Here is a 25,797-nt window from a genome sequence, read left to right on the forward strand (position 1 = left end):
GAGTGAGTCTGACAGAGAAAAGCAAAGGTAGGGCCACGCATTTACACTCCTGAGGCGCCCTGCAGACAAAAAGCTTTTAATCTTTCAGCGACGTGACTGCATCAGTGTCCAAACCAGGAGGCGTCTCTGCAACCCCTGCCTCTGTGATGTGGAAGGCAGTGACCTTGGTTTCAGACATTCCTCCGGACGGTTGGAACATTCTGGCATGTGCAGAGCTGATAAGGAAGCGGCTACGGACGTGCTTGCCAGTTGGTTATGAAACTCGGCTTTGGATAGGAACAGCAAGCCAGGATTTACACCCAAGGAATTTAGGAGAAAGGCCTATATGCCAAGCCCCTCTACAATGATTTTTTTCTATTTTTCATGACTCTGCACTGTATGTGGCCAGATTTCTGGCCATCATTCCTTTATTATGTGCTAGTCTGTTCTTACACAGGAAGAGCTTTAATGGAATTGCACAGTTTGTAATCAAGGTGCCTGAAGGAAATGGCCAAGGCCACTTTTTCAGTGCAGTCGGGCAAGATGGCATTATCTATGGAAGGAAGACCTGTTTGACCCCTGTAAAAAAGAGTGAATGGCAACATAGAGTAGAGTCCAGTGCAAAAACCCAGTGATCATATTTAACACGGTAGTGGGTTGTGGTCTGTAGGTAAGAGCTTTACTAGTAGATTATGGTAGATATATACAGGCTTGGATACCATTACTGCAGCTACATCAGTTTTCTTTTCCACAAAGATTCCAGGGTATGATGAATCCAGTTTCTGTACAGCCTCTCACTAATTGTTGTTAGTATTACCACAGTCAGCAGAAATGTATAACTGTAACCACACTTGCTTTATCTGCTACTGTACATCATTGGATTTTGAATTTGATCTCATGTCCCCTGCAGAGCTTCTGGAAGCTCAGCTTCTGGTCGCTATGGCTTTAATAATGTGGATATAATCCCTAATCCACAGACTGGTTCATGGCCACTTCAGTGGCCAAAGAATTAATATTTATTTTTTCAACAAAAATATATGAACAATATATTTGATCCTGTGCGTCTGCCTCAGACTCAGTGGGCTAACATGATGATCCATGATATGGCACAGATTTCCCTCTCACACAGGGGTCCTTAGCCCACAGCTCTTTCTAGCCTGCTTTGTTTCATGCTGTTAGAAAGACAGCTTGAGAACAATTGAACACCAAGAGGATTAAGCCATGTTGAGACATGTCAGGGTGAACTGGAAATATCAGCATCGAATCAAACAGAAGCCAGACAATGTACATTGAATAATCCTGAGTATGGTTTTGAGAGGGAACTTCTACACCCCCCCCCCCCCCCCCCAGTACTCTGACTGCAGATCCAGACTTTATATTAGGGTGTCACACTGTCTGCACCGCTTGCCTGATCATTTGGGAAAGTGATTCTGGTGTGGAGCAGTGCAGATGTTCCTCTCCAAATGGATCTATTGTCATGTATGCAGTAGACCATCTGGAATCTTTACTCATTTCTTGTCTTTTTTACCCCTGCTTTGTTTCTTCCAAAGTGATGTAATGTCTCTGAGTGGGGCTACTGAACGACAAGTTCAGCAAACAAACCTTGTTTTCGTTCTCAGTGATCTTGATTATTTATTTGCTTCGTAAACACTTTTATATAGGGCAGTCTACAGTGCCACTAGGACAGCTAGAAAATAAAGGGTTCAAGGGGGGTTTAGGATAAAATGCAATGAAAAAGACGGTCCCTTTCTGAAAGATTTTCCCTGCACTTCTCTTTGCTATTAAGCATTATGGAGCCAGACCTGGGTACTGTAAGGAGGGAAAGCTTCAACAGCAAAGATTCAGTGTAGGAAATTATAACTCCTAATTGGGGTGTTATATTTACAATGCAGACTTAAGTGTATTGATTACCTCCTGTAACACCAAATTAGGACTTAATATTAGCAAGTTGGATATACTTAAATTTTTTTCATTCATTCATGAATGTAAATCTATAGTATAGACCCTGGACTGCACTTATGTAATGTTCAGATGCCTTGCATTATATGCCATGTATCATGGCCACTTGCAACACTTGCATTTTATTTATTAGTTATACAGCGGGAAGCAATTCAGTTTTCTATCATTCAGTTGTGACTAAACATGAAACAGCAGCATTGGATCTGGGGTTTGAACCATGCAAAACTCTGGGAACAAACCCAATTTCAAGTGGAGATGCTGTACATGTTCATCCGGGTGCTTCATTTAGCCCTGAAGGGTTAAGCACTATCTCAGCCTTACAGATCCAGCCCTGATTTCTGAAATGTGCCCCTGCAGTTTGCTGTTTTGCACCACTTCTGATTCCCCCCTGTCGATTGCAGCAATATCCTCTTGGATGTAGGGCAACTTCACAAAGTATCCCCACTGAGATATTGTGAATCGAGTTCAAGAAAATCAGACACGGACAACAAGACAAAGTATTCTGGTGTGAAATTTTATAAGACGGTAGGTCAAAATAGACGCTACCATTTCTACCCTTTTAATCCCGTAAATTACTTTCGGATAATCGAGTGAGAGGGAACAGTGGTCCCGTAGTGTGATTATCCAGATCGCCAGCTGGCTTCATGAAAGGCTGAGCATTGTAGAGCCACACAAATTGGTGATCTCAGAAGTTTAAACATGCTCAGTTCAGAATGGATTGGAAGGGGGAACTGTATTCATTTTGCTGTCAAGTGTGAGTTCAACCCATAAAAGAGATATTGCAGTGAAATGAAAAAAAGGGGTTCATTTGGCTGCCATTTGGAGAATGTGGTCTCCTGAATGGGGAGCAACAACCCTGCTGTTTCGCTCTGTGTCAAAGCTTTACCTTTGTAATAGATCAATACAGCACATGAACATTCCACGCAGTGAGGGACTTGATGAGTGGAGAATAATGAGAAGCAACCATGGAAAGCCAATGCTGTTATTAATCACCACAATGTATGAGGAGACAAGTTAGCTCCCAGCACTCACAAGATCAGCGCTTCAGATAGGCAAGGTTCTGCCTATGACCACAAACACCTTTTATTCATAGAGATCCTCTTATCCTTTCATTCTTTCCATGGCAACAGAAAAGAAGCACCAATTCATTCAGGTCCCATCCAATGCAATCAGGTCCCTTCCAATGCCAATGTGTTGGCTAATGGTTTCACCACTGGTCTCAGATTGGTGATTGTTAAGTTTCTTTGATGTATATAAATAAGGAATGACCCCATTTACAAATTTCCCTATTTACTATGTTCATTGCTTCAATACACATGCACATGAATAATTAAATATGCATCCAGGCTAAGATGTATGTTGACACTAATTCTCAAACTGTTTGAAAATTGTGAATTTCTTATGATTGGTCAGTAAATCCAAGGCATATGCTGTAAGCACCGACTGACTTTTTATTTTAAGTTGTACAACATATATAGTTTTCTGGTAAATTTGGTCCTCTGCTCTGGAGCATAATATGCTTTGGTCTCAAACATAAATATAAAAAGTTAATATTAAGTCCAGAACATACAGTTTCTCACTGGAATTCTCCTTTAACTTCAGATTTGTTTGACTGCTGATCTTGAATCCTTGAATAACAAAGCTTTACAAGGGTACATGCTAAGTTCCAGAATGAATTGCTGAAGGAGTTTTGAGAGTCGTTAATCTTCTTAGCTGATGTTTTTATCTGGAGTGATTTACACTATCAACAGACATTTTACAGCTTACCAGTTTGTACCGCTGGACTGTTTTTCACTTGGAGCAATTCGAAGTTCTAACCCAAAACCCCAGCCCATGAGTCTAGGATCCAAAACACTACTCCACAAAGCTGCATGATGGAATTGCAGAAGCAACATCATAATACATCCACTCACCCACCCTTTACAGTAATGTGATGTCAGGAACACTGAGCCAACTTGGCAAGGCTCCAAGTCCCGAGTACTGTGGTGATTGAGGTGGTTTGGCTGTGCTCAGCCTGACCTAAATCAAAGACCTGCCTTTTCTGAGGGATATTATTACATTTGTCTGACGTCCTCACAAACAAGCAGGGGCATTAACCCTGTGTTAAGGGTGTACCTGATATACATCACCTAGAATTGACATTCCAAATTGCAGAGATCCTGGTGAGTCCAAAAATCATTACATTAAATTTGATTAGCAGGCATGCTTATCCAAAGTGACCTAGATAGTTTACATTTCTTTTTACATGTTATTCTTGTATAAAGCTGGATATTTACTGAGGTAATATGGGTTGCCAAAGAGTACAAGGATAGTGCCTCACCAAGGAATCAAACTGGCAACCTTTGGGTCATGAGCCCTGCTTCTTACCACTACACCACACAACTGCCTATCCCCACCTCTGGATGCCTACAGAATCCCACCACAGAATACATTAAGGGCTCTGTGCCCTTGCCTAGACATAGATTTAAAAGACCTTTTTAGGGCCATCTGTTTTATCAGCGGTTTTCTTTAACCCCTATGCAAACTCACAGAGCCATTGAAAATGATAAATTACACCCTCAGGGGACAAGCATATGAAGGAGCAATAGTGACTGGAACATACGGCACAAGCCGCTTGGAAGCTTTGTTGGATTTTGTTGGTAAAAAATGATAAATGGAATGAATAAAAAATTGTTTTTTGATTTTTTTCATACCGTGTAAATTAAACATCTCCATTAAAAATTGTACTGACATTAGCATCTAGAAAATTTTTCCCAGCCCATAGTATCTTGGCCGAAAGACACAGATTCCAGCATAACTTATTACGTCATGCTGCATATTGGTTGTGAATTGGCAGTTGTACAATGATTGAATGATTCTCATACCCTTAACATACATTTTATTAATCTTGACATACAATATTGATAAATAAATAAACTTGCATATTAAAAATCTATGATTTGTTTGCTCATTCCAAGATGTTGCAAAACAGGCAATACGTTGTCAAAAGACGTGATGAAAATGTTCTATCAAGTTTCTTTCAATGTATGTAAAATTGATTTGATATCTATGGTTAATAATTAAGTGGTGAATGGTTAAGGATTCATGCTGTTTCATGGATACCACAGTTGGCACGTCACTGCTCTTAGAGAGTACTACTAATATAAAAGCAGCCCTCATAAATACAAGATGCGACCCACCACTTACCAAAACAGTGCAACAGACTGAAATTCACTCACACAGAATGAGCATGTTTGGGTTTTAAGCAGAATCCTTTCACAGATCTGTGTTACGAATTTAATGTATTGGCCACTGTGAGTCAGAGGCATTACTGCTGGAGAAAGAACCGCAGTAGGATGTATTTTCACATATTCTGGACAAATGCAAAAGGACAGGAAAATGCTATTTTTGGCAGCTGGCAGCAGCAGCTCTGATAGTCAATAGGATTATTCATATGGAAAAATATGGAGCAGCATTTCATGAATTAACGAGCAGATTATGTTCACTGTATTGGTAAGATATCATGTGCATTCTATGCAGTTGTACCTCTCATGTTTTCCATTATTATCAACATTCCAGAAACATTAATTTTTAATATTTTAACATTAATAAAAATACAATTTTTAAAGAATGTATTGTGAACTTCATGTATGGTTTTGCTGGACCTTCCAGTGTTGCATATTATCAAAGAGTGGTTGGTTGAATTTACAAACAGGCAATACAGCAGTAATTATGAAAATATTGTCTGTAGGCTATATCATGTGTCCTCATTCCGCATAACTGGGGCAGTGCTTTTGTTTGTATTCAACAAAATTCATTAATAGAGCTTAATTTTAAAAGGGTACTTCATAAATATTTAAGATAAACACTTGACCACAATAATTGAATTTAACATGCTGCACTTTGGTAATTGTGGCTGGTAGTATATGAAATTATCTAAAAATGTTATGTAAAAAGCCTTTGATAAGGAAAGGCAGTTTGGTTGGTTGACTAACCAGGCATACTCACAACTGTAAAGTGCAGAATGATAAATGTGCATACATGCACAATATGCAGTGATAACAGCAAGGTCAAATATTGATCATTCTTCAATGTCTGAGAAAAAATAACAGGCAAGAGACCTTGCTCAGGGGTTCAACAACAATGTCCCACCTTGGATTTGCTCTTACAGTGGAGCTCAAAACCATAAACACTCCTACACAAGGCTGCCATATTCTGTGCAAAGACATAGGAAATGCTAAATGTAATCTAAATACCAAGGTCCCTAGTGATGGGAACTAACAGGACTAATTGGTCTGACTCCATAGGGGTGATGTCTTCTTCTGTAGTGGACTTTCACATGGTCATTCATGCTGCTGAACCTCACCACACATGCATCTGCATCACCTCCTCAGTGTTCCAAGCATTTTACACAAAGTGAATAACATGAGAGCGTGATATTTTACATACTGGTAGTAACTTGAAGCCTTTCCATGTGCATAGTTTGTTTTTCAGGAAAATTACAAAATGTATTTGTTCAGCATAACTTTGTTGACAGAAAAAGAAATTACAGCCACTTGCTCCAGCAAGTCAGTGTTAGGGTGAATCCCAGGCTGTGGAATCCAAACAGGCTCTAAGAACCAGTCCTGTCCAGAATAACACTGTTTTCTCCATTTTCTCTTCACAGTGTGCAACCAATTTTATGTGACCAGGAGATCAGTGTTTTGGTCAGTGGGTCCAATCTGAGACTAGAGAGTGAACAATACTGTATGTGCTCAGGAAAGAGACATAAGATTTTGTTGAGGGCTGGACAGGTAGTTGTAAATGTTCTGTTTATCGTACCCTGAAAATGGTATTTCATAGACTGTCATTTTGCACGCTTTCTCATGGACATATTTTACATGAAAACACCACTTTTATGAAGTTATTTTGTGTGTCTTAGTCCTGATTGCTGTTTGTGTCTTCATCAACATCACTCATGCCTCTGCCAACCCATGATTTTATAACAGTAAGCTCTACATTTACAAGTCTGTCTTATATTAATAATTATACTGGCTTGCAGGATGTCCAGTTTTTTTACAGAGTAAAAAGGCATTAACCAGAGGGACTTCTTGAGCCCAAACAGATCAAGAAATTCCACTCAAATTTCTCATGCTATCTCATGATAGCTTGTACCAAGAAATACTTTGTCAGGAGTTATCCTGCCAAAAACTCAATGAAAGGATTGCTTGAGAGAAATATATAAGCAAACACAAGTTTTGAGTGGCAGCTGCTACGCGTGCAGGGTGCTTGACCACCCATTGCAGCATAATTGCCTTCTGTGCATAACTTTGGGCAAACTGATAACATGGCTGTGATTAACTGACTGCCACTGAACAGCAACGCGAACTCGGAGCACCCTGGTCACAGACGAGCGAGTCACAGTCTCGACAGAAGCAGTCACGATCACACGGAGCCTTAGCCACCTTTCTTGGAGAACGGCGATTGCACAGGCCAAATCTGCCAGTCTCTCTCTCAGCAGGTGCCAAGGTTCCCCTCCTCTCGGATGGGCCGAAAGGAAGAGGCGCTGTCTGCCCTTCTCCCCTGGAGGTGCTTGGCAAGGGCACCGTTGCGGCCGAAGGGAATGAACCTGATGTGCAGCACATTAAAAAATCCCTCCCCGCACAGATCACAAGCCTGCTGTCAGGCAGCTTGAGCTGATAAGAAATTTAAGGCATCAGTCTGTCTACAGTTTTTAAAGCCAGGATTTTCATGAATATTAATAGCTGCTCGGCTCACTATTGGATTTTTCATGGTGGCCTAAATATTTACTGCATTTTTTTCCTCTGCTTACCAGTCATACCTCAGAAATTATAAGGAATACCACATAAGTTGCAAATGGCACTGGTCTTTAGACTGTACAATTAACTTTAACCCTGTACCCTGTGAGTCTCACTGAAGCACCCATAGATCCATACAGATGTGCTATGCCAATGTAAGGAAAGATGAGAGGAGCCTATGGACAAAGGTATATACTGATTCTGAACCACAGATGGATATAGAAAACTCAACTGTGTAAAGTTAGTGAATTGCAGAAACTTTGTCTTAATTAGTCCGTGTCAATTGATGTGTGTTAAATGTCACCCAGGTCAATAAAAACAAAGCCTCCGGCCTTAAAACCGCTACGCTATAAAACACAGAACAGCTTAAACAGTGAGGCATACAACATGACCTCATTCTTGTCATGTTTTAGGCAAAGGCAATTATGTTGTATCCCTGACTTAATATAATGAACAAATGTTCTGGGGTACAAAAGGGAATCATGACCAATAGCCTGACCCAGTAAAGACACCATAGGCAATTGAATCAGAGAGGACCAAGAAGTAAACCCAGAAGGATTCCTAAGGACCACTGTCTATTATAGAGAAGCTCATCATCTTCTAATTTGTAATTTTGCAATTAAAAATAAACTGTCTGACAAATATGGACACAGATGAATGAATGATCTACCAGCATTTTGTCTCTTCCACAAAATAAGCTTAACATGCCCTTGCCTGCGCAAGCTTCATCATGTCTGAGTTAAGACTAACTAACCTTTATTATTGGATAAGGGTCTCTCTTATGCACCTTCATTTTTAATGCCGGCTATTAACACTGATCTTTTCTGCACCGGAAACAAGGTAATGCAATTAGCATGCAATCAGTTCTTTAAAGCCCTCCTTGACAAGGAGAAGACAGAGCCTAATCCATTAATTCAACTATTTATTTGCAGAAAATGAGATAGAATCAATGTATCTGGTCTGGTTTTGGGAATTATATAAGCGCTGTCATTCAAGGACATAAATCCCACAGCCTGTAGGGGTGGAGAGTTAGGTGACAGAAATATACAGAAGAAAGGCTGAAGACAGTGAGAAAAGAAGGAACAGCCGGTTGAAACTGTGTCAGGAAAGAAATGCACCATGAGCACATTGCTTAAATGCAAATTCATTCAGTGATCTGGAGAAATCAATATGGGGTTTACAACCTACCCAACCACACACAAGCAATTTTATGCTGTCTGCAGCATGGAGAAATTCCAAGATTGCGGAACGGATATCACAGCTGTGATCCAATCGAGTGTGTCGTGGGCATTTGGTCAGAACTGAGGGCCTGACGATCGTTTCATCTCAGACTGGAGATCAAAGCCTTCCTCTGCCCTTGGCCATGTACTTGTGCTTCACTAGCTTCCAAGTATTGGAAGCATGCTCTGCTGATGAATTATATCCCTCCCACGGCAGATCGACCCGATTGTGGCTCATCTTAAATGCTGGGAATGCATATGCATAATGAGCAACATCGATCCGAGCCAGATACCTATGTATTGTTTTCCTGTTAATTACTCTTAATTGTATTTTCCATCAATCATTTACAACAAGGGGGCTTTAATTCTCGCAAGGTCTACTACTCTTTCTCCTGTTACAGGCTTTGAGGAGGATGTTGTCAATAAGCCTGCAGCATGGAACATGGCTTCTGTAAGCAGATGAAAAATGTGCTGGCTATTGATGTCAAACTGGATTTTCCTGAATTTAACAAAATTTTTACCAAAAATAATACTGTGTTGTCAGTATACACCATAGGAAATCTCAGCTTCTCCATTTTAGTCAGTGTATGTATTCAAACGTGCACTGTCTGACCTGTTCTAGACCTCATTTTTTACTTTTAAACCAGCTCTAACCTTGCCAAATGTATCTAGCAAGGTCACTTGTGCAATATTAACGAGCTTGGTGTCTTCGTTAGCCTACTCAGTGGTATCAAGTACCACTGGGTAACATCTATCCTGAAGAAAGGCCCCCAGGCCCCAGTTCGCCTCACCTAACTGATCCCTCTCTCTCTCCCCCATTTCTTCCCTGTCTGCTCCTTAATGGAGATGATCAGTGGAGGAGAGACATGAATACCTTCTCATACGTCCGACATGGAGCCATGGATCTATCATCAATTAAAACAAAACTGAATAACTGATAACCGGAGGGTCTATGGTTGTGAGGTTGCACTCGCAATCTTGTTTTCTTTGATTTTTACTGACCTTTCTGCCTTTTCTGAGAAGGAAAAAATGCACCACTGAAAGGAGAAGACTCAGAGGAATTGTCACTCAAATGTCAGGGCCTATAATTATTGCTGTGATCCTTGCTGTAAGACTTGAAACATGACATTGAAGGTGTGAGGCGGCGAGGCGTGCGTCCCCAAGCGGTTCCAAGGGAATATCATGATTAGGAGTGTCAAATGCTGCATTACCCACTGGAAAGATTTCTGTATCATTGCCTCCATCTCGGCTCCCTGACTTGTTTTTATAGCTTGTGTTGGTTTAGCAAATGTCAGGCTCTGATGGCTTGTGACATTCTGCAAATTCAATTAAAAAGTCACAAGTTAGAAACAAAAAAGGAAAGAGATGGAATAAATCTTTTGGAGTGCACCAGAATGTGGAAATCAGTTATTGGCTGGGCTCAGGCATCAGAAAAATTAATCTGACCATTTATTTCATCTGGTTGTGTGTATGTACATAAACATATGTATATATAGAGAAAAAGAAGGCTGCATTGCTTATAAATTACTTGGAGGATCTGGTATCCAGGAATATACCACTACTGAAACACTCTGGCCTCCAAAAAATCCCCTTGACTTATTTTTCTTTGGTGGCATTATGGTGGGTTGCAAACAAGCTCATTAGGTGCAACTGGCCTCCTACTTGAATGGAAGGTGGAGGTGTAAAATCCACCTTTTCAAAGACATGAATTTTCAGATGCTAGACCTCTGTATAGCTGTGAATTGGTTATGAGACCAGTATTTTCTGGTAGGCTCTTGTACAATTACACAACTACAGTCACAAACATCAACGAGACTGGGTACACAGTGTGTGGGATGCAACACACAGAACAACCTATCAGTTCTAAAATGATTTAGGTGTACAGTTCTTTTGAGGTCATTGTCTGGTGTTTGTTCATCTTGTGGTTTTCCTTTTGATGTTACAGAATCCCTAAACAAGGAATTATTTCAGCTATAGTTGCAAAATACCTCCACATAAAAATAAACAGGTTATCAAGTGGGAGAGGACTTTAATGTATTGTGTGCTGACATCTTATGCTTTGATGTTTCAGCACAATGGAAAATGTATTTTCTTCTCTCAGTTTTTCTGCCATAACTACTCTCCGGTTGTTGATGGACAAAAACCGAATGAGTTTCATGTTCGTCTCGTGTTCCCTGAAGCAGTGATGGATGGTAGTTTTTCACTGCTGGTGCACCAAAACCATCCAACCAAAGAAGCTGTCCTGGTTGTATGCATTTTGAAAATAGAATATTGATTGATGTAGATTAAAAAAAAAACATTATGCAAATAGATACAGTAAACATAAGTGTTTCCTTTTCCTAAAAAACAACAGAACATAAAATGCATATCTGCACTATATCCTCTTCTGTCACCGCATATATACCCTGCAGATCAGTACTCTTCTCTGTGTCTCTTCCCCTGCATGGTGTTTATTTCATGGGAAATGCTATCTCATATATGTGTGATGCTGTGAATTTCCCCCTCAGTTCATAACAATCAGAACATGATATAGGTTGCATACTGTACGACCATGGCATCAGTCAGTGACACCGAATAAAATCAGAAGGAAATTGCTTCCTCACAGTTACCTCCGAAATTATTGGCAACTTTAAAGATGAGCAAAAAAGGCTGTGTAAAATAAATAATACCAGCACGGAGCTACACTATAATTGTCTAATGTGTGAAATATAATTTACTTTATCAATGATTTGGTGGAATTAACCAAAATTGCTAATTTCTCAAATTAGAAATAAATAATCATTATAAATAATTTAATAATTAAAAATTAAGTGTCAGAATTATTGGCAGCCTTTGTTTTCAGTACTTTGTGCAGCCTGTTGGCAGATTGTGCATGCCAGAAACCTTACAAAACTCATATTTAACAGCTTACTGCAGACACAGAATATCTATAATAAGTGGACAACTTCTGTTGTAGGTATAAGGTTTTTAAGTAACAAAGAGCAAAGGTATTTCTCAACCCTGAGTCATTTTCGTGGAAGTGAGAAAAGTCAGACCTATACTGAAGTTTCAGCTTAATTGGAATATAACAGTAGCACTGTGGGACACATATACAAAGGTACGTCACCACTGTCACATGCTCAGAAGGTTAAGGCCGAGACATAATCAAAACGTTGACCTAATGTTGCTAATCACAGATTATACACCTAGCACTGGTGACTCTTTTGCTTGTCAGAGGCTTTCACTCCCCTGAGGGGTTCTGGCGCACAAATCGGTATTAGTAGGTTGGTCAGTTTAATCTGAGCCCTGGGCTTTTATATTGATTTGTTTAATTAGAAATTAAATTTATTGATTTGAGAAAGTGGAAACAATAATGCCGTCTATCTCCAAGTACGATGCTTAGTTTGTTCATTAAAAAGTAAATTTATCATGAATATTTATTTTTTACATATATTACTTGTTTTATTTTGTTTTGTTTGCCCATGTGATAGAATATTGGTGGTGGCAGCTGGTCTTTTCAGACGTACTGTGGGACTCATGCCAGCAGGCCTGATATGATGCATGCTTCACAATTCAGATAGATGGATGTCATAGTGACTGACCCTCCACACTCAGTCATATCATGCATTTGCTTTACTGGCCTCTCTGATCTAATTTCCCTGCCAGCAAAGTGGAAAACAGGAAACATCCTTCCAATGTGTCATTTTATATGATCATTTAGAAAACCGATTCACACCAACACACAAATGCTCAAATAAATACATGCAACACAAGCAGATTGCACGTTATATGTTAATATAATATAAATATCCAAACTATCATTAAATCGTAAACTTGTGAAAATGTACCGTATGTAGTGTAAATATGTAAAATTAAGTGGCATTTGTGTGATGCATTTTCAAATATAATTAATACACTGATAGAATCTGTTGCTAAAATGGTCACACTATTTTAAGGACTTGTTTATTGTTTAGCTACTTACTAGATACTTAATATGTAGTGTGTTCATTCAAGTGGCTGAGATAGCATTTGGAAACTGGCTTTCTTTCAAGCTGAACGTCTCAGCCAGTGTGCTTTTCAAGCCAGTGACATTCGTTAGTGGAAAACCGGTCAGAGGATGCAATGCAATAAGCAAGCCCACCCACGTGTATTTATTTAAACCTGCAACTTTCTCACTCAACAAAAAAATCAAAACCCCCTTAAAATGTTGTGGATGCTGTGCAAAGCATTCATTTTTCATCAGCAGCACTTGACTGTGCTGAGCTTTTTACAAACGTCCATTTATGCTGTAGCCTCTTACGTAACCCAATCTTGGAGCGAGGCCTCCCGAAAGGTTTGGGTTAAAAAGTGCACTTTCCCTGTCACCTGACAGAGCGCATTTCTCCGGTTCACTGACTCACGAATCGCTGACAGTTTCAGGCCATCCGGCATACGGCTTGCTGACTGCCTACACTCCCAGACTCCCCTTTCTCTGCACTTCAAACCTGGGCTTTTTCTTGGAAGATGGACTAGACTGGAATAAATCATAACAGGCGGATATTCTTGTTGTTGGTATGAAGTTATTAGACCGGACACAGCATTGTACGCTGATGCTTATTTCAAATTCCTCTCCAGGATGAAGCTCCTGATTGGAGCAGGTCTGATGTTAGAGAAACATGGATTAAATCAAAGCAACTTCCTCCCTAGAAAAAAAAGATTTTTCCAATCCAGCATGGCTGGTCAGCTTGCATACTTTTTTGCACACTGCTTGCAATGCCAGTTACCCCTCCAATGCCAGTTATGCGGAAAATAACCTCTAGGTCTTGGCCACTGAGCCATTTCAGTCAGTGTTGGGGAACATCATTGGCATATCCCAAACATTAGTGCTAAAGCAGAGGTAACATTTTGCGGTCCATACTGGTCAGGCCAGTGGTCTGGACCAGGTAGTTAGCTAGCTAGTGGTCTGGACCATTTATCTATGCTGTACCTGTTCCTCCATGTAATTCCCTTTTTTATAATCAAACTTTGAGGAAGTCTTTTCGCAAGACTTTTCGTTCTCTAGCATCTGGAACTGTAATGCAACATCTGAGTTCTGTGTCTCACTCACGCAGAGAGTGCCACTCATCCTGTTGAATGGTCTTTGTGATGTTGTAGGAGAGGTTCTTCGGTATTGTGGCCGAGGAGTAATGGTACTTGATGAAGGAGCATCTTGTGATGGCACCTGTAGACAGAAAGAATATGCAGACATTTATTAATCATGTTCTATGTTGTGATTTCAAAACATTCAAATCTATGGGACATAAAAGGGAATGGGGGTACACTGGGGAACACTGTGGGACTCCACTAAAAATAAAAAACTGATTTTTAAACACATATTTCCATATTTTGAATTCTGAAGGTAAAGTTCTTGTTATTTTAAGTAATTGTGAATGAACCTGAGGAAACTGGCTTTTCGTATGTCCAGTCAAAAAATTTACCAAAAATTGTGACCTACTTCTCATGTGCCGACACAGCAAATAACCTACACAGGGTGTTTGCCTGTACGCAATATGGTTTACATTATTTTCCTACAAGGGGAATGCTCCATGAAATGTGGGGCCTCTGTCCCAAACAATGGGCTCCCTGCACAAATCGAAAAGAACCGTAGCAATGAAATAGCCTGTTTAAACCTGTTAGAAGGTGCACCATGGCCCCCTCCACATCATCGTCATGGCACCCTCAACCACGCTGGAGCCATGAGTAAATCCAGTTGTTCTGTGCCTAAGATTGCTCCAAGCTCCCAGCACAAATCCGTGATTACATTACTAAAGGTTAGATAAGATCCGCCTGCTAGATGCTTCATGCAATCTTTTACTCTGCCTTTACTGCTGCTTAGCAACTAAGGTCCCACGAGGTAACACCTCTGAGCCCTTGAGATTTACTTGAAGGGCGATGATCAAATTTTTCCAGGAACAAAAGTCGAGGACTCATCCCGTTTCTCATGCTGTGTGTTGTATTAATCTTCCCCGAGCCGCATTGTCTGTCACTGTACTTGGATGCATGGATTTCCAAGGTCTTTTCTATTAAAAAAAATGTAACACTCACCTTTAATGCTATTACTGTGTGTCATTTCCTATTATGTCAGCCAGGGGAAAAGTGAAAACTACATTGGATCCTGAGACACTCTTCACTGTGTGAACAGAGAGCTGTGATAACCCTATCAACAGTGAAATACACTAGACTGTCCAGTGGCCGCAGGCCGCAAGGGAACGCCCACCGTCAGGGTAATTATTCATGTAGTGCAATCTACCCCAGAGCTGGCAAATTAAAACATCACAAACTCCATTCCGCCTCCAGGGGTTGTCATGCATTTGGTGTAACGGACTGCAGTGCGGAGTGGGGATTAGGGGTTTGGATTTACCAATGGAGGACCGGGGTGGAAATCCCAAGTGGGACAACTACGGTGTACAATTTCTCAGTGCAAGCCTATCCTTGTAGAAACCTAATCAATTTGAATGTAGAGTATTCATAAACAAAAACAAATTCCAGGGAAGGGGGTAGTCCCGCTGTCATACAGCTTGTCAGCTGAGGAGGGGTATGTACCAAGACACGCTGACTCCTATAAAGAATTCAGTGCAGATGGAAACTATCCTCATGAAGCCTATCCACAATATAAGAGTCCATGGCTGCATGGCATGTGTTATCAGGCTGACTGCTACTCTGGCACACCCAGTGCCTCCACCATCTGTGAATTACACTCATGTGTCACATGAAATTTAGCTCATTTCATCTGTGACTCGTTTTTATCTTGGATAATGCAAGTTACATACTTAAAGCTTCCAAAGACATAACAAGTTATATAAATGCAACTCATCCCGCTCTTGCTGTGGGCCCTCCTACTAGGCTATGTCAGGGATTTAATTTAAATGGAAGACAGACTTGGACAACTACATTGCATTTTTGCAAGCAAACAGCCGCAGCCATTCTTAATAGAATTTTTGGGATGATGCTGCAAAGTTGCTTAATTTATCATGAAAAGTAAAAATATCCTTTTCTGATGTCAGCGACTTTTGCAGATAGTGAAAAGATTATACCTTCCCTCAACCACATATTTACGGATCAGCGCATCGGCATTACACAGAGAGCATGTTAATCCATTGACGATCCACAATTTAAAGCTGTATTTAGAGTGAACCAACAAGAACATGCCTTTCTCAAATTTGTGGCTGAATGTCTGGGGCAGGCTTATATTGTATTGGTTGATTATTAATCTGGCATGGTTTTTATGCCAGCCATTGTATTGCATTATCTTCAGTGCCATAATATGTGTTTGCTTATTATGAAGGCAGGACTTGTTGGCTCTGCTGTGTAAACAGTTATAAATATTTGTAAATTCTGCTCATGAAATATGTGCAGGCCTCCTAATGTATGTCTTTATGACTGTCATTAATACAACTCATTTACAACCTTGATGTAATTGAGATTAGGAAACACTACAGTGGAGTGATTGCTTAGCAGTTGGTGGCTTGAAAAGTTGATGAGACCCTGGGGTAAGTCCACCTTACCCCAACAGAACAAAACCATTAATGTTCTACTCCGTCATTTTTGGCAAATGACAATGCCAAGCCTGCATAGCAATAGCCCCTTTACCGGCTGAGCCCCTCCACAGCCCTGAAGTGAAAAAAAACTGCACATGCAAAATTCATGGTCCTGCAGAGACGTTATAGAAACATATCCACACACAAATGACAGTGCTTCAGAATCCCAAACGTCTATAAGCATGATTCTAGACAAGCCCATGTACAGTACAGACTGCTTGTGCAGTGTACTGAAAGCAGTGAGAAAGCACTCTGGGGCAGATTTTGTGTGAATAGAGCTGGACAGTGATCATTCTCCTGCGGTGAGCATGGTTTCATCTACATTTTCTGATGGCAAGAGCGCCTCCACAAGCTGGAAAGATTTCAAATTGGGCGATAAAGCTGAAGACTTGCCGCCGGCCAACGGATTCTTTAATCTGATTGCTTTTCCGAGACAACGTACCATTACAGTATTTATAGGGTTCTTTTTAATACATGTATGTAATAACTAGATTACATCTCAGTTTTAGAGGTGATTATGCATCTGTGCTTCAGACTTATATTTCAGCATTAGAGTGCGGATCATCAGCTGTCCCTGAGAGGAAATATAATTCAGTTCACATTATTGCACCAGGAATGAAAAGGGAATATGGATCACTGCTGTAACCTGCCTTCCGCTTCTGACTCTCCACCACAACTGATTGTTGCGTTAATCATTTGCTTGGCAGTTTGAATTTTACTGAAGAGATTCACAGTTAAAGACCCAGCTGTAAGCACTGATCTACTTACTGGATACAGCCCCACCCCCTTTGAAAGCACAGCTCTAGCACAACCTTACACTGAAAGTGGATCTGCATCGCAAAAGGCATTACTTTTACATAGAGGTGTTCCAGTGATGCATTTCTCTCCTCTCTGATCTTACTGTTAACATAACTATATTTTATATTAGAGAGGGAGTGAGTGATTTTATATTCGAAGTGTGCGTGTCAGACTCTTTTCCTACTGATGCACACATGAAAGAACGAATAAGGTATATGTGCCATTCACAGAGCAAAGCTGGAGTCAATCTTCCTACCAAAAGGAACATTCACAGTCTTCACCCTCCCTGTCACAAGGGGAAGAAGATCTAGGGCTTTCCCAGGTCTTTGCCAGCGAATCAGCTGACATTTGTTGCAGGTTGAGCTCCAGAATAGCTCCCCGAGATCTGAAACCGGCTCTTTGTTCTCACCAACGCACCCCAGACATCTAAATTTCCCGGAACGGTTGTTTAAGTCACCCTTGGATGTGCCTGCCTTGGGGTTTCATCTACCTTATTTATATTTCCAACAGAGACTCCTCCAGTGTCAGTTTATGCACATATTTCCCCATGGGGCTCGGTTCCTGCACTTTGTCAGTGTCGGGATTGCCTCTCGCCCTGCTTTGCTAAGAATATCCAATGCTTGTGCTTTTTATACTTCAAAAATTTTCTCTGAGTTTCTAGAAATGCTGATGTCTCCTGTCTCAGGGCAGGCTGAAGGAAAAGCAGGCCTGTCAGATGACCATGTTGGCTGTATTGGGTTAAAATAAACTGTAGCATGTGCGGACATAACCTTTTACTGGGAGGTACCACTACGTAGTTGCAGGAGAATTGAACTTGTAACCAGAAGGTAGCCTCAGTTAATATCATGCTGTATTAATGGATAATGTTCATAAATTAAAGCTGCAGTATGTAACTAAACCTGTACAGGGGTATCTGTGGTCAGTGATGTAATCTAATCCCAAGGCTGGTGTTTGGCTGGCAGTTTCTAATACAGCACAACCTTAGTGTTAACACCTCGTGTTTGTCTGTAAGCGTTCATACCAATCTCAAGGAGAGTCCCAAGTGTTCAGCATATTGAGTACACAGTGATTACATAACGTGTAGAAAGTCTGGAAGCTTTCAGCTCTACTGGAACTTGTTTGAATAGCATGCTGCATGTTGTCATGAATCCTGGAAATCCCCCTTCTATTATGGATAACAGTGAATCAGTAAGGGTTTTTTATTTTGATTTCATTGTTTGATTTTTGTTCTTTGAGGATTCGTTTTATGTTGCCTCTCTCTTCATTGCAAGCTGCTGCTTGTGAGGGGAATAATAGCCTGACCGTATAATCAGAGAAAAAAAGTAATTGTCTGCACTTCATCATATTCACCATGAAATGTTTTCCAAGGAGCAGGCAGGCGGTTTGCACGTGATCAGACATTACAGTTAATCATCCTAGCACCTTTGTGTTTCTCAAAGTAAGATAATGGCATTATGTTGGGCGTATTGAAATCCCTACGAAAGTTTTTAATAAAGAGGATACTTAAGTCACTGTTTGCTTGGCCCTGGAAAATTACTCCTGCACACTGAGTTATGCTGAGTGAAAATACCCCTTTTCCACTGTAGAGCTGGAACCAGGCTGATTTGCTGTGTTCAGGTTCCAGGTGGTTTTTGATCATGCTTTTGTTTAGCCAAACTGACCTAACTGCGTCAGCATGGCTACACAGTCTGTCAGGTGCTAGCCTGGTTACAAGCACACAGGGGTAAGGATTAGTGACCTGCGTGCCGATGTTGCAACAGTCAGCTCTGACGCTGTCTGGAAAGAGGACGATGTATATGCTTAATATATGTTGGGGTTTGCCACAGATGAACTGGCTTTGGTCAAATCAATTTGTGAAATATGCATAGTTGCAGTGGAACTGGTTTAGGCTGCTCTGAATAGTGCATTTCCTAAATTATATTCAAGCCCCAGGTATATATGACTCCACATTAAAATATTTATAGAAGGATCTGGCAGTTGAAAGCAAGCTTAAAACAAGCACTTACATGGATTGTATGAGTCGTGTGATCAGAGAAATTTCTAAATGTAGCCGCAAGAAAATATTTCCTCATCTGCAATTGTTTTTTAATACCAAAACAAAGATTTTTTTCACAGACAACGAGAACACCTGAAAGCAGTGCTGGTTTTGCATCCTGTTATAGTACCTCACAGACATAGCTCTAATGCCCTCCTAAAGTATCTCGTTAATCACCATGATTACTACCTCTTATTTGTGGGCCATAGAACACTAGCCAAGTACAACCAAATCCAAAGTTTTTGAGTTCATTTACTCACATATTGCATGTATCATCCATTAATGCCAATGTTTACTACCAGTGTAATTAAATGTACCTTTTATACACTTGTTATGTATCTCAAGGGTAAAATTTCTATCTCATGGATCTCAGGATCCAAACCTACAGGCTTCTTTACAGCTGTAGTGGCCTAACCACAGGGATAATACTACTCTAATCAAGAAGCTACAGGTTTTCCAAGCCTACATTAGTTATGCACTCTTGCTTATGAGAGTCCAACTGAAGCCAGAGGAGACAAACCAGTGCCTCAGAAAAGTTGCTTAGTAGACTGGCACACCTAAGTGCTCAGATTTTTATACACACTGAATTGCCCTGAATGTCAGCCACACTATATGATTTTACATGATAATACGATTTTAAGTCACCCCATGCGATTTAAGTCATCCTTTATGATTTTAAGAACACTTAGAAGAGCTGTCATGTCTGACATCAATGCCAATTAATAAGCCATTATGGTTACTACATGACACAGTACAATATTTTGTGGTTGAAAAGCATTCTTGATTGTCTTAATATAATAAAAACAAAATCTTGCCATTTTAATTGAACTGATTTGTAATAGTCTAATTGGAACTTTAAATTATTTTCAAGATCTATTTAAAAATCTAGTAAATATGAAAAGTAAATGTGGGCAAAGTTTTTGGCCAAGGCCTTGCCAGGACCTGCACAGGGCTAATATGTGCATAGCTCCAGCCAAACCCTTCAGTGGGTTTTTTCCAGAATAGTACTTTCTGTGCCCTTGAAACATTTACTGTTTGTTACATCAGTTTTGAGGTAGAAAACGCCAATATAATACCATCTAAGGCTTTATTGTTGGCCTGTGATTACTGGCAGGCCAAAGTTCTGATTTAATCTCACCCCACGCATCTCTGGCTAATTGTAAATTATAAAGCACTACTTGATTGCAGGCTTCTTTATGGGAAGATAAAAGCTTCAGATGGAGACAGACAGCATCATTAGGAATGGATTATGACTTCGGAAAGGTAATGAGTCACTGTTTCAGCTTGCTCTCGAACACATGGTCAAAGGAACAGTGGGATGTCTTTCAAACTGAATAGTGAGGAAACACTGATACATTTGAATTCACTGTCATTGCCAACCACAGGGGGAATTAGGTGATAGAACTTGACTCTCCAGTTCAGCAGTACATTGGACCTCAGGACTTGGACAATGCTTTTTTCCATGATTTCAGCTACTGGGGAATTTTTTTCCTAGGCCATTAAAAACCTGTCGAGCCTTTCATCCATTAATTCATTGTGAAATGCAACCTTCTCCAGGATATTTAGCTCATATGTTTTATGTGGATAAACAACCACTTTGCAAGCAACAATTTAGATTTAAAGTGATAAAACAATTATGCCTAGATTTTCAGTATTCTGTCTGTTGAAATATGGTACAAAATTTGACTATAAATATATAGGTATATATATGCTGAAATCATCAACACTTTAAATGACTGAGGAAACAGAAGGCCTATAAAAGCCTGTAATTCTTCCACCATTACTTAATGCATTGTTCTCTCTTTTCCCTAACAGCCTGTTCCAGCAGTCAGAATGCTTAATGATTCAGTTTTATCTCATGTAAATTACACAATAATGTCTCACACACTCCTGTCACGACCACTCTGACATGATAATGACTCTCAGATGAATGCTGCAATCCTCTTCTGGGATAACCAGCTCGAACAAGAGGCAGCAATGCTCCAGCCTTTTCATGTAGGACACCCACAGACAACTTCTGGCAGCAGTCCATTGTCCATCATACACTCGTTTAACATGCACTGGACATGTATTTGCAGCTTGAAATTAATTTTAAGTTTTCCGGAACAACAAAAAAAAAAATCAATATTCAAAATGAACCCCAAGCGAAGTGTTCAGTCTGCATGCAGCCAGTGAATGGCTCTGCAAAGGCAGGTTTATAGATGCCTGGTGCATGATTTTCTTTGTTTTAATTTGCCAGCACAGGTTTCATTGAAGACACTCCACACAATTCACTGAAACGCAAAGCTGGGTGCTTGCATCGCAGGCAGGGGGAACATCTGTGTGGCTTCTTTTTTTTTCCGCTCTGTGCATTGCAGGCAGATGCGGAGCGTGTCCCTGCCAAACGGGTCATCCACTGCAGCTCCCGTCCCGGGCTGGCTAATTTATGACCCACTTCATCCCCGCAGATTAATTGCCTGAAATGCGCCGGCTCTAACGCCGTCCCGCGGCGTTCCGACAGAGAAGGCGGCAGGCCATTTGCATTCACAACCCCCAGCTGGCCCGGAACATTCCTGTGGTGTTTGTTAAGTGTTTTCCTAACATTGACACAGGGATGTTGTGAGAACATTAAGCATCCACTGGGGGAGATGAGAAGTGCTGCCTCAGTCAGTGTGGATTTTTGTCTTCCTTCATGTGAAAGAAGCTTAGGCGTGTTTTACAACAGGTTGTGGCATACCATTGTGGTCCCTCTGTTGTTGGGGGTAGAAAGTCAATCTCTTGTGGGATACTGCATTCTGTTTTAAACCTTAGCAGTAGTAGTAGTAGTAGTAGTAGTTCATTTAGACCGTGAATAACAGGTCATCTAACCTACTGACAACCGCTGTAATTAAAAACTACCTTGGCCATTTCTATTGAAAAATATCTCTAGGTCTCATGATTGTATTAACAGTTATATATCAGTAGGAGATTGAATGGTCTTTTGGACGCTTTAGAGCGACAAGGAAACCCAAGGAAAGCATTTGGCTTGACAGTACACTCTGCAAGTAGATAAGCCTTAACACTGCAGATTTCTGAATAGCTGGTGTGTCCTTTCATGCTTTTTAAGTAAGATGAGGGGGAGTGAAATCCAGAACAGTAACAGCCCTCGTTGCCTTCCCCCACTCCATATGACCATCTGTGCACACCACTATTTGCTCTCATTTTCACATCCTGTATTCAGAGGGAATTACCAGTGCTGGGCTGAGCTGAGAGTTAAACCAAAGGCCTGAATCATTGGCTCAGACTGTATCACTACCACTGTCCTTATCCAAAGCGCAGAGGAGCTGGAACCTATTCCAGCGCACTAACTCTCTGCACCTTCGTGAGCACAGCAGCCTATTAACACAGCAACCTGAAGCTGCAAACTGGGGAAACCACTCAGACTGCATAACATCATTCTTATGTTTTGTACCTCTGCATGTCTCCTTGTAGCTCTTGGTTGTAGGTATATGATACAGCTGCACACTTCTGGAGGTGGCTGGATTCTGAGTAATCGCTAATTACCAAACAAAACAATGCACCTACTCACTTCTCCCAGTGGGCATTCAGCAGGCTTTCATTTGTTTTGAAGTACTGGAATGCAATTTACAAACATAATCCAAAAGTTAAAAATGTCAATTTTTTACAAATACCATTAATAATAAACAAGCAAAGAGAAACAACACTATTAGTGTTTATTTGACAGCACAATGGAAAGAATTAATGGCGATAGAGGGGCTGTCATTATCTATCAAGGGGAGTTAACTTAGCCTAAAGGGGACCATTATGTTCTGATAGTATCTGAGGCTGGAGAATTGAGCATTTAATTAAATGTCCATAAACAACTGCAAAATGGGCTGTTGTTTGCCTGGAAAGGATTTGGCAGACGCCCACCCAGAACATTCTGGTGTTCTCATAGAATCCATGGATTTTTATGCCTTTGCATCTTCTATTTATAACGTCCATTTTTCTACAGATGGCGCATGTGACATCCAACTGAAATTTTCCCAGACAAAAAGAAACATGCAGACACATTAGGGCTGAATTCTAATGACTGGCTTAAAGCTTATTTTTGAGTTACATTTGAGTTTTCCACACGTTCCGTAATTTCAAGGTTCCAGAATGTCCTCAGATCTAAGAGGGACAGAATTTTGTTCTGGTTGTTTTATGGTCTTTGGAAATTTATGCTGCAGTTTGTCTGCATTCATTGAACACCTTGTTTCACCTCATTGAGTAAATGACCTATATACTGTATGCACCTGCAGGGTAAGCAGCTGTTAATTAAACAGCAGAGCGTAGCTCCAGGTCCTGATTAAAATTTCTTTTGCTGCACATGAGTGTGGAAGCTTTGGCCAGTATTGATACTGTGCAGTTACAACCACGTTTTTTGACTTTGGTGAGTTATACCAGGTTTTTATTTATTAACCGTCCTCTAAAAGCTATGGCTTCTTAAGGAGATTTCAAATAAATGGCACAACACAGAATGATGTTTCATACCTTCAAAAGGAATAGAGATTACAATCATTCCCTTTTTGAAAGAGGGGAATGAAAATGTTGCAGTAACCTTTGTACTAGTTAAAATCATTCTTGTCTGTGGTCAGAGTTCAGTCTTTGTGTCTAAAGGTAATAATACATTGCTGGCCACAAAGGATGACCATGAAGTGGAAAAATACATTTCATTTAACAGCACAAAAGCACACCAAAGTGAAAACTAGAGAAACGAGCAGTTTCAGTTTCCCCATGGCTTTGAAAGGACGTGTATTAAACAAGGAATATGTGTAGACCGAGACCATGGAGTTAATTATGAAATAAGGAGTATCCCCTATGTCATAACTCCAGTGCTGCTGCACTGCTGGGAAGCTCTGAGGTGAGTGTGGGTGCATAGGCCTTGGACCTGCCAAACAGTGACATTTTTTACTTGCAACTAGGAGTAAACTTCACTCTAAAAAAAGTGTATGCAAAGTTTCCTTTTCAAGAGTTAAGTCTTATGAAACACTTTCTTGCATGTTTCCTTCTGATAACACTCCAAATAAGCATTGTGAAACATTTCAAAGCCTCCTTTCAGAGGGGAAAAGTAAACTCAAAGCCCACGGTTTTGTACAATAAGTGAGTAAAACAGACAGTAAACACAAGCGTAAAGCACCCCTTACGTGGAGCAGAGAGAGCTGTTTGACTTAGGAGAGTTGATCCGGTGCTAAAGAAGAACTCGCAGACATAAGAGCGAGATGTGTGAGACTTTGAAGAGGTGGATTCACAGAGCTCTCGCCGCTCGTGTTGGGATGCACGCGAGCGCTGGCTGGCTTTCCGTCTCACCTCCAAACCCTGCCACTGAATCAGTGATGATGGTTTGGAGCGAGTTTCAATTCTTGTTTCCCAGGTAGTATCCACGAGAGAGTGCTCTCGGTTAGAGTGAGCTGAAATGGCCCACCCCGGAGCTGCTGTTTGAGCTATGAATAAAAGAATGCCCAGCAGGCGTTGTTTACTCACACAACAGCCTTTGATGCGGTTGTAGTCGTGCGGGGCTTTGGGATGAACATGGCCTGTTTGACTCTGTTTTCACTGCAGTCAACATGTTCGGCTGTAATGTATCTGTGCTGTTGTAACACAGTATACATTTTGTAAATGGCCACAGCGCCGTGCTTTAGGGAATAGATGTGAAAAGCCTGCAGCAGGTATGTCAGTTGCAACCCTGTTCCTGGAAATGGCCAGTGTGCAGATCCTTCTGCTTATTATGTATGTTGACAGTTGGACAAATTGAAGCAAATTACTTCTTCACATACGGTGTAGATAGATGGCTTGAACCCCAAAACGGTTACGCGGTTTCATTTGATACCAGTGGTTTAACTGTTTGAACAAATCATGATGCTTTGCTATGGAGAGCAATGCATTTTGATTGATTCATGCGATGGTACATGGTATTATAGGGTTGCTGAAGTCTCTCCCTCCCATTGCTAAAACATAACAAGCGTACACTGTGACTCTGGGGATGGGCTTGCCTATCCTATGTTCACACATAGATGCCGTTCCCTCTGTCCGTTTCCCTTTTCAGTAGACTGGTATGTCTCCTTACTGAGCTGTCTGCAGTAGTAATGACAGCACATGTTAACACCCCTTATCAGGAGAACAGCTGTGCAGTGAAACTAGTCTCTAAGAAGCGGTCCATTCTTACAAATGTAGCATCTTGCATCTCTTGGTGTCATGATACTTTAAACACGTCATTCATTTAGCTGTTGTTTTTATAAACAGACCCAGCCTGGCAGTGTCCGTCAGTGAGTCCAACACTGGCAGGCCTCCCAGCCTCTGGGCCTGGGCCTCCCTCCTGTAACCTCAGCAATCATCAGCAGTCATCCTGGGAGGTGTGTTTTATAAATGGGCCCTAAATCTTCAGGCGGGAGTCTGGGGGGGAGAGGTGACGGATTGATTACAGCAAAGAGTCGGTCTCCCCGATAATGGATGCCTTCCACTTTCTACATCCCAGCTCACAGAGGACAAGCTCT

General features: G+C 40.9%; 1 protein-coding gene across 1 annotated transcript in view; it reads right to left on the reverse strand.

Moving 5' to 3' along the window:
- Positions 1 to 25,797, reverse strand: part of tmem178b (transmembrane protein 178B) — a 62,503-nt gene that overhangs the window by 18,504 nt on the left and 18,202 nt on the right. Inside the window, exon 3 of the mRNA XM_036520192.1 lies at positions 14,001 to 14,114. Within this exon, the coding sequence (XP_036376085.1) occupies positions 14,001 to 14,114 (114 nt within the window). The remainder of the gene's footprint in view (positions 1 to 14,000; positions 14,115 to 25,797) is intronic.

Source organism: Megalops cyprinoides, chromosome 25 (assembly GCF_013368585.1).
Source record: "Megalops cyprinoides isolate fMegCyp1 chromosome 25, fMegCyp1.pri, whole genome shotgun sequence".
Classification (NCBI taxonomy): Eukaryota; Metazoa; Chordata; class Actinopteri; order Elopiformes; family Megalopidae; genus Megalops; species Megalops cyprinoides.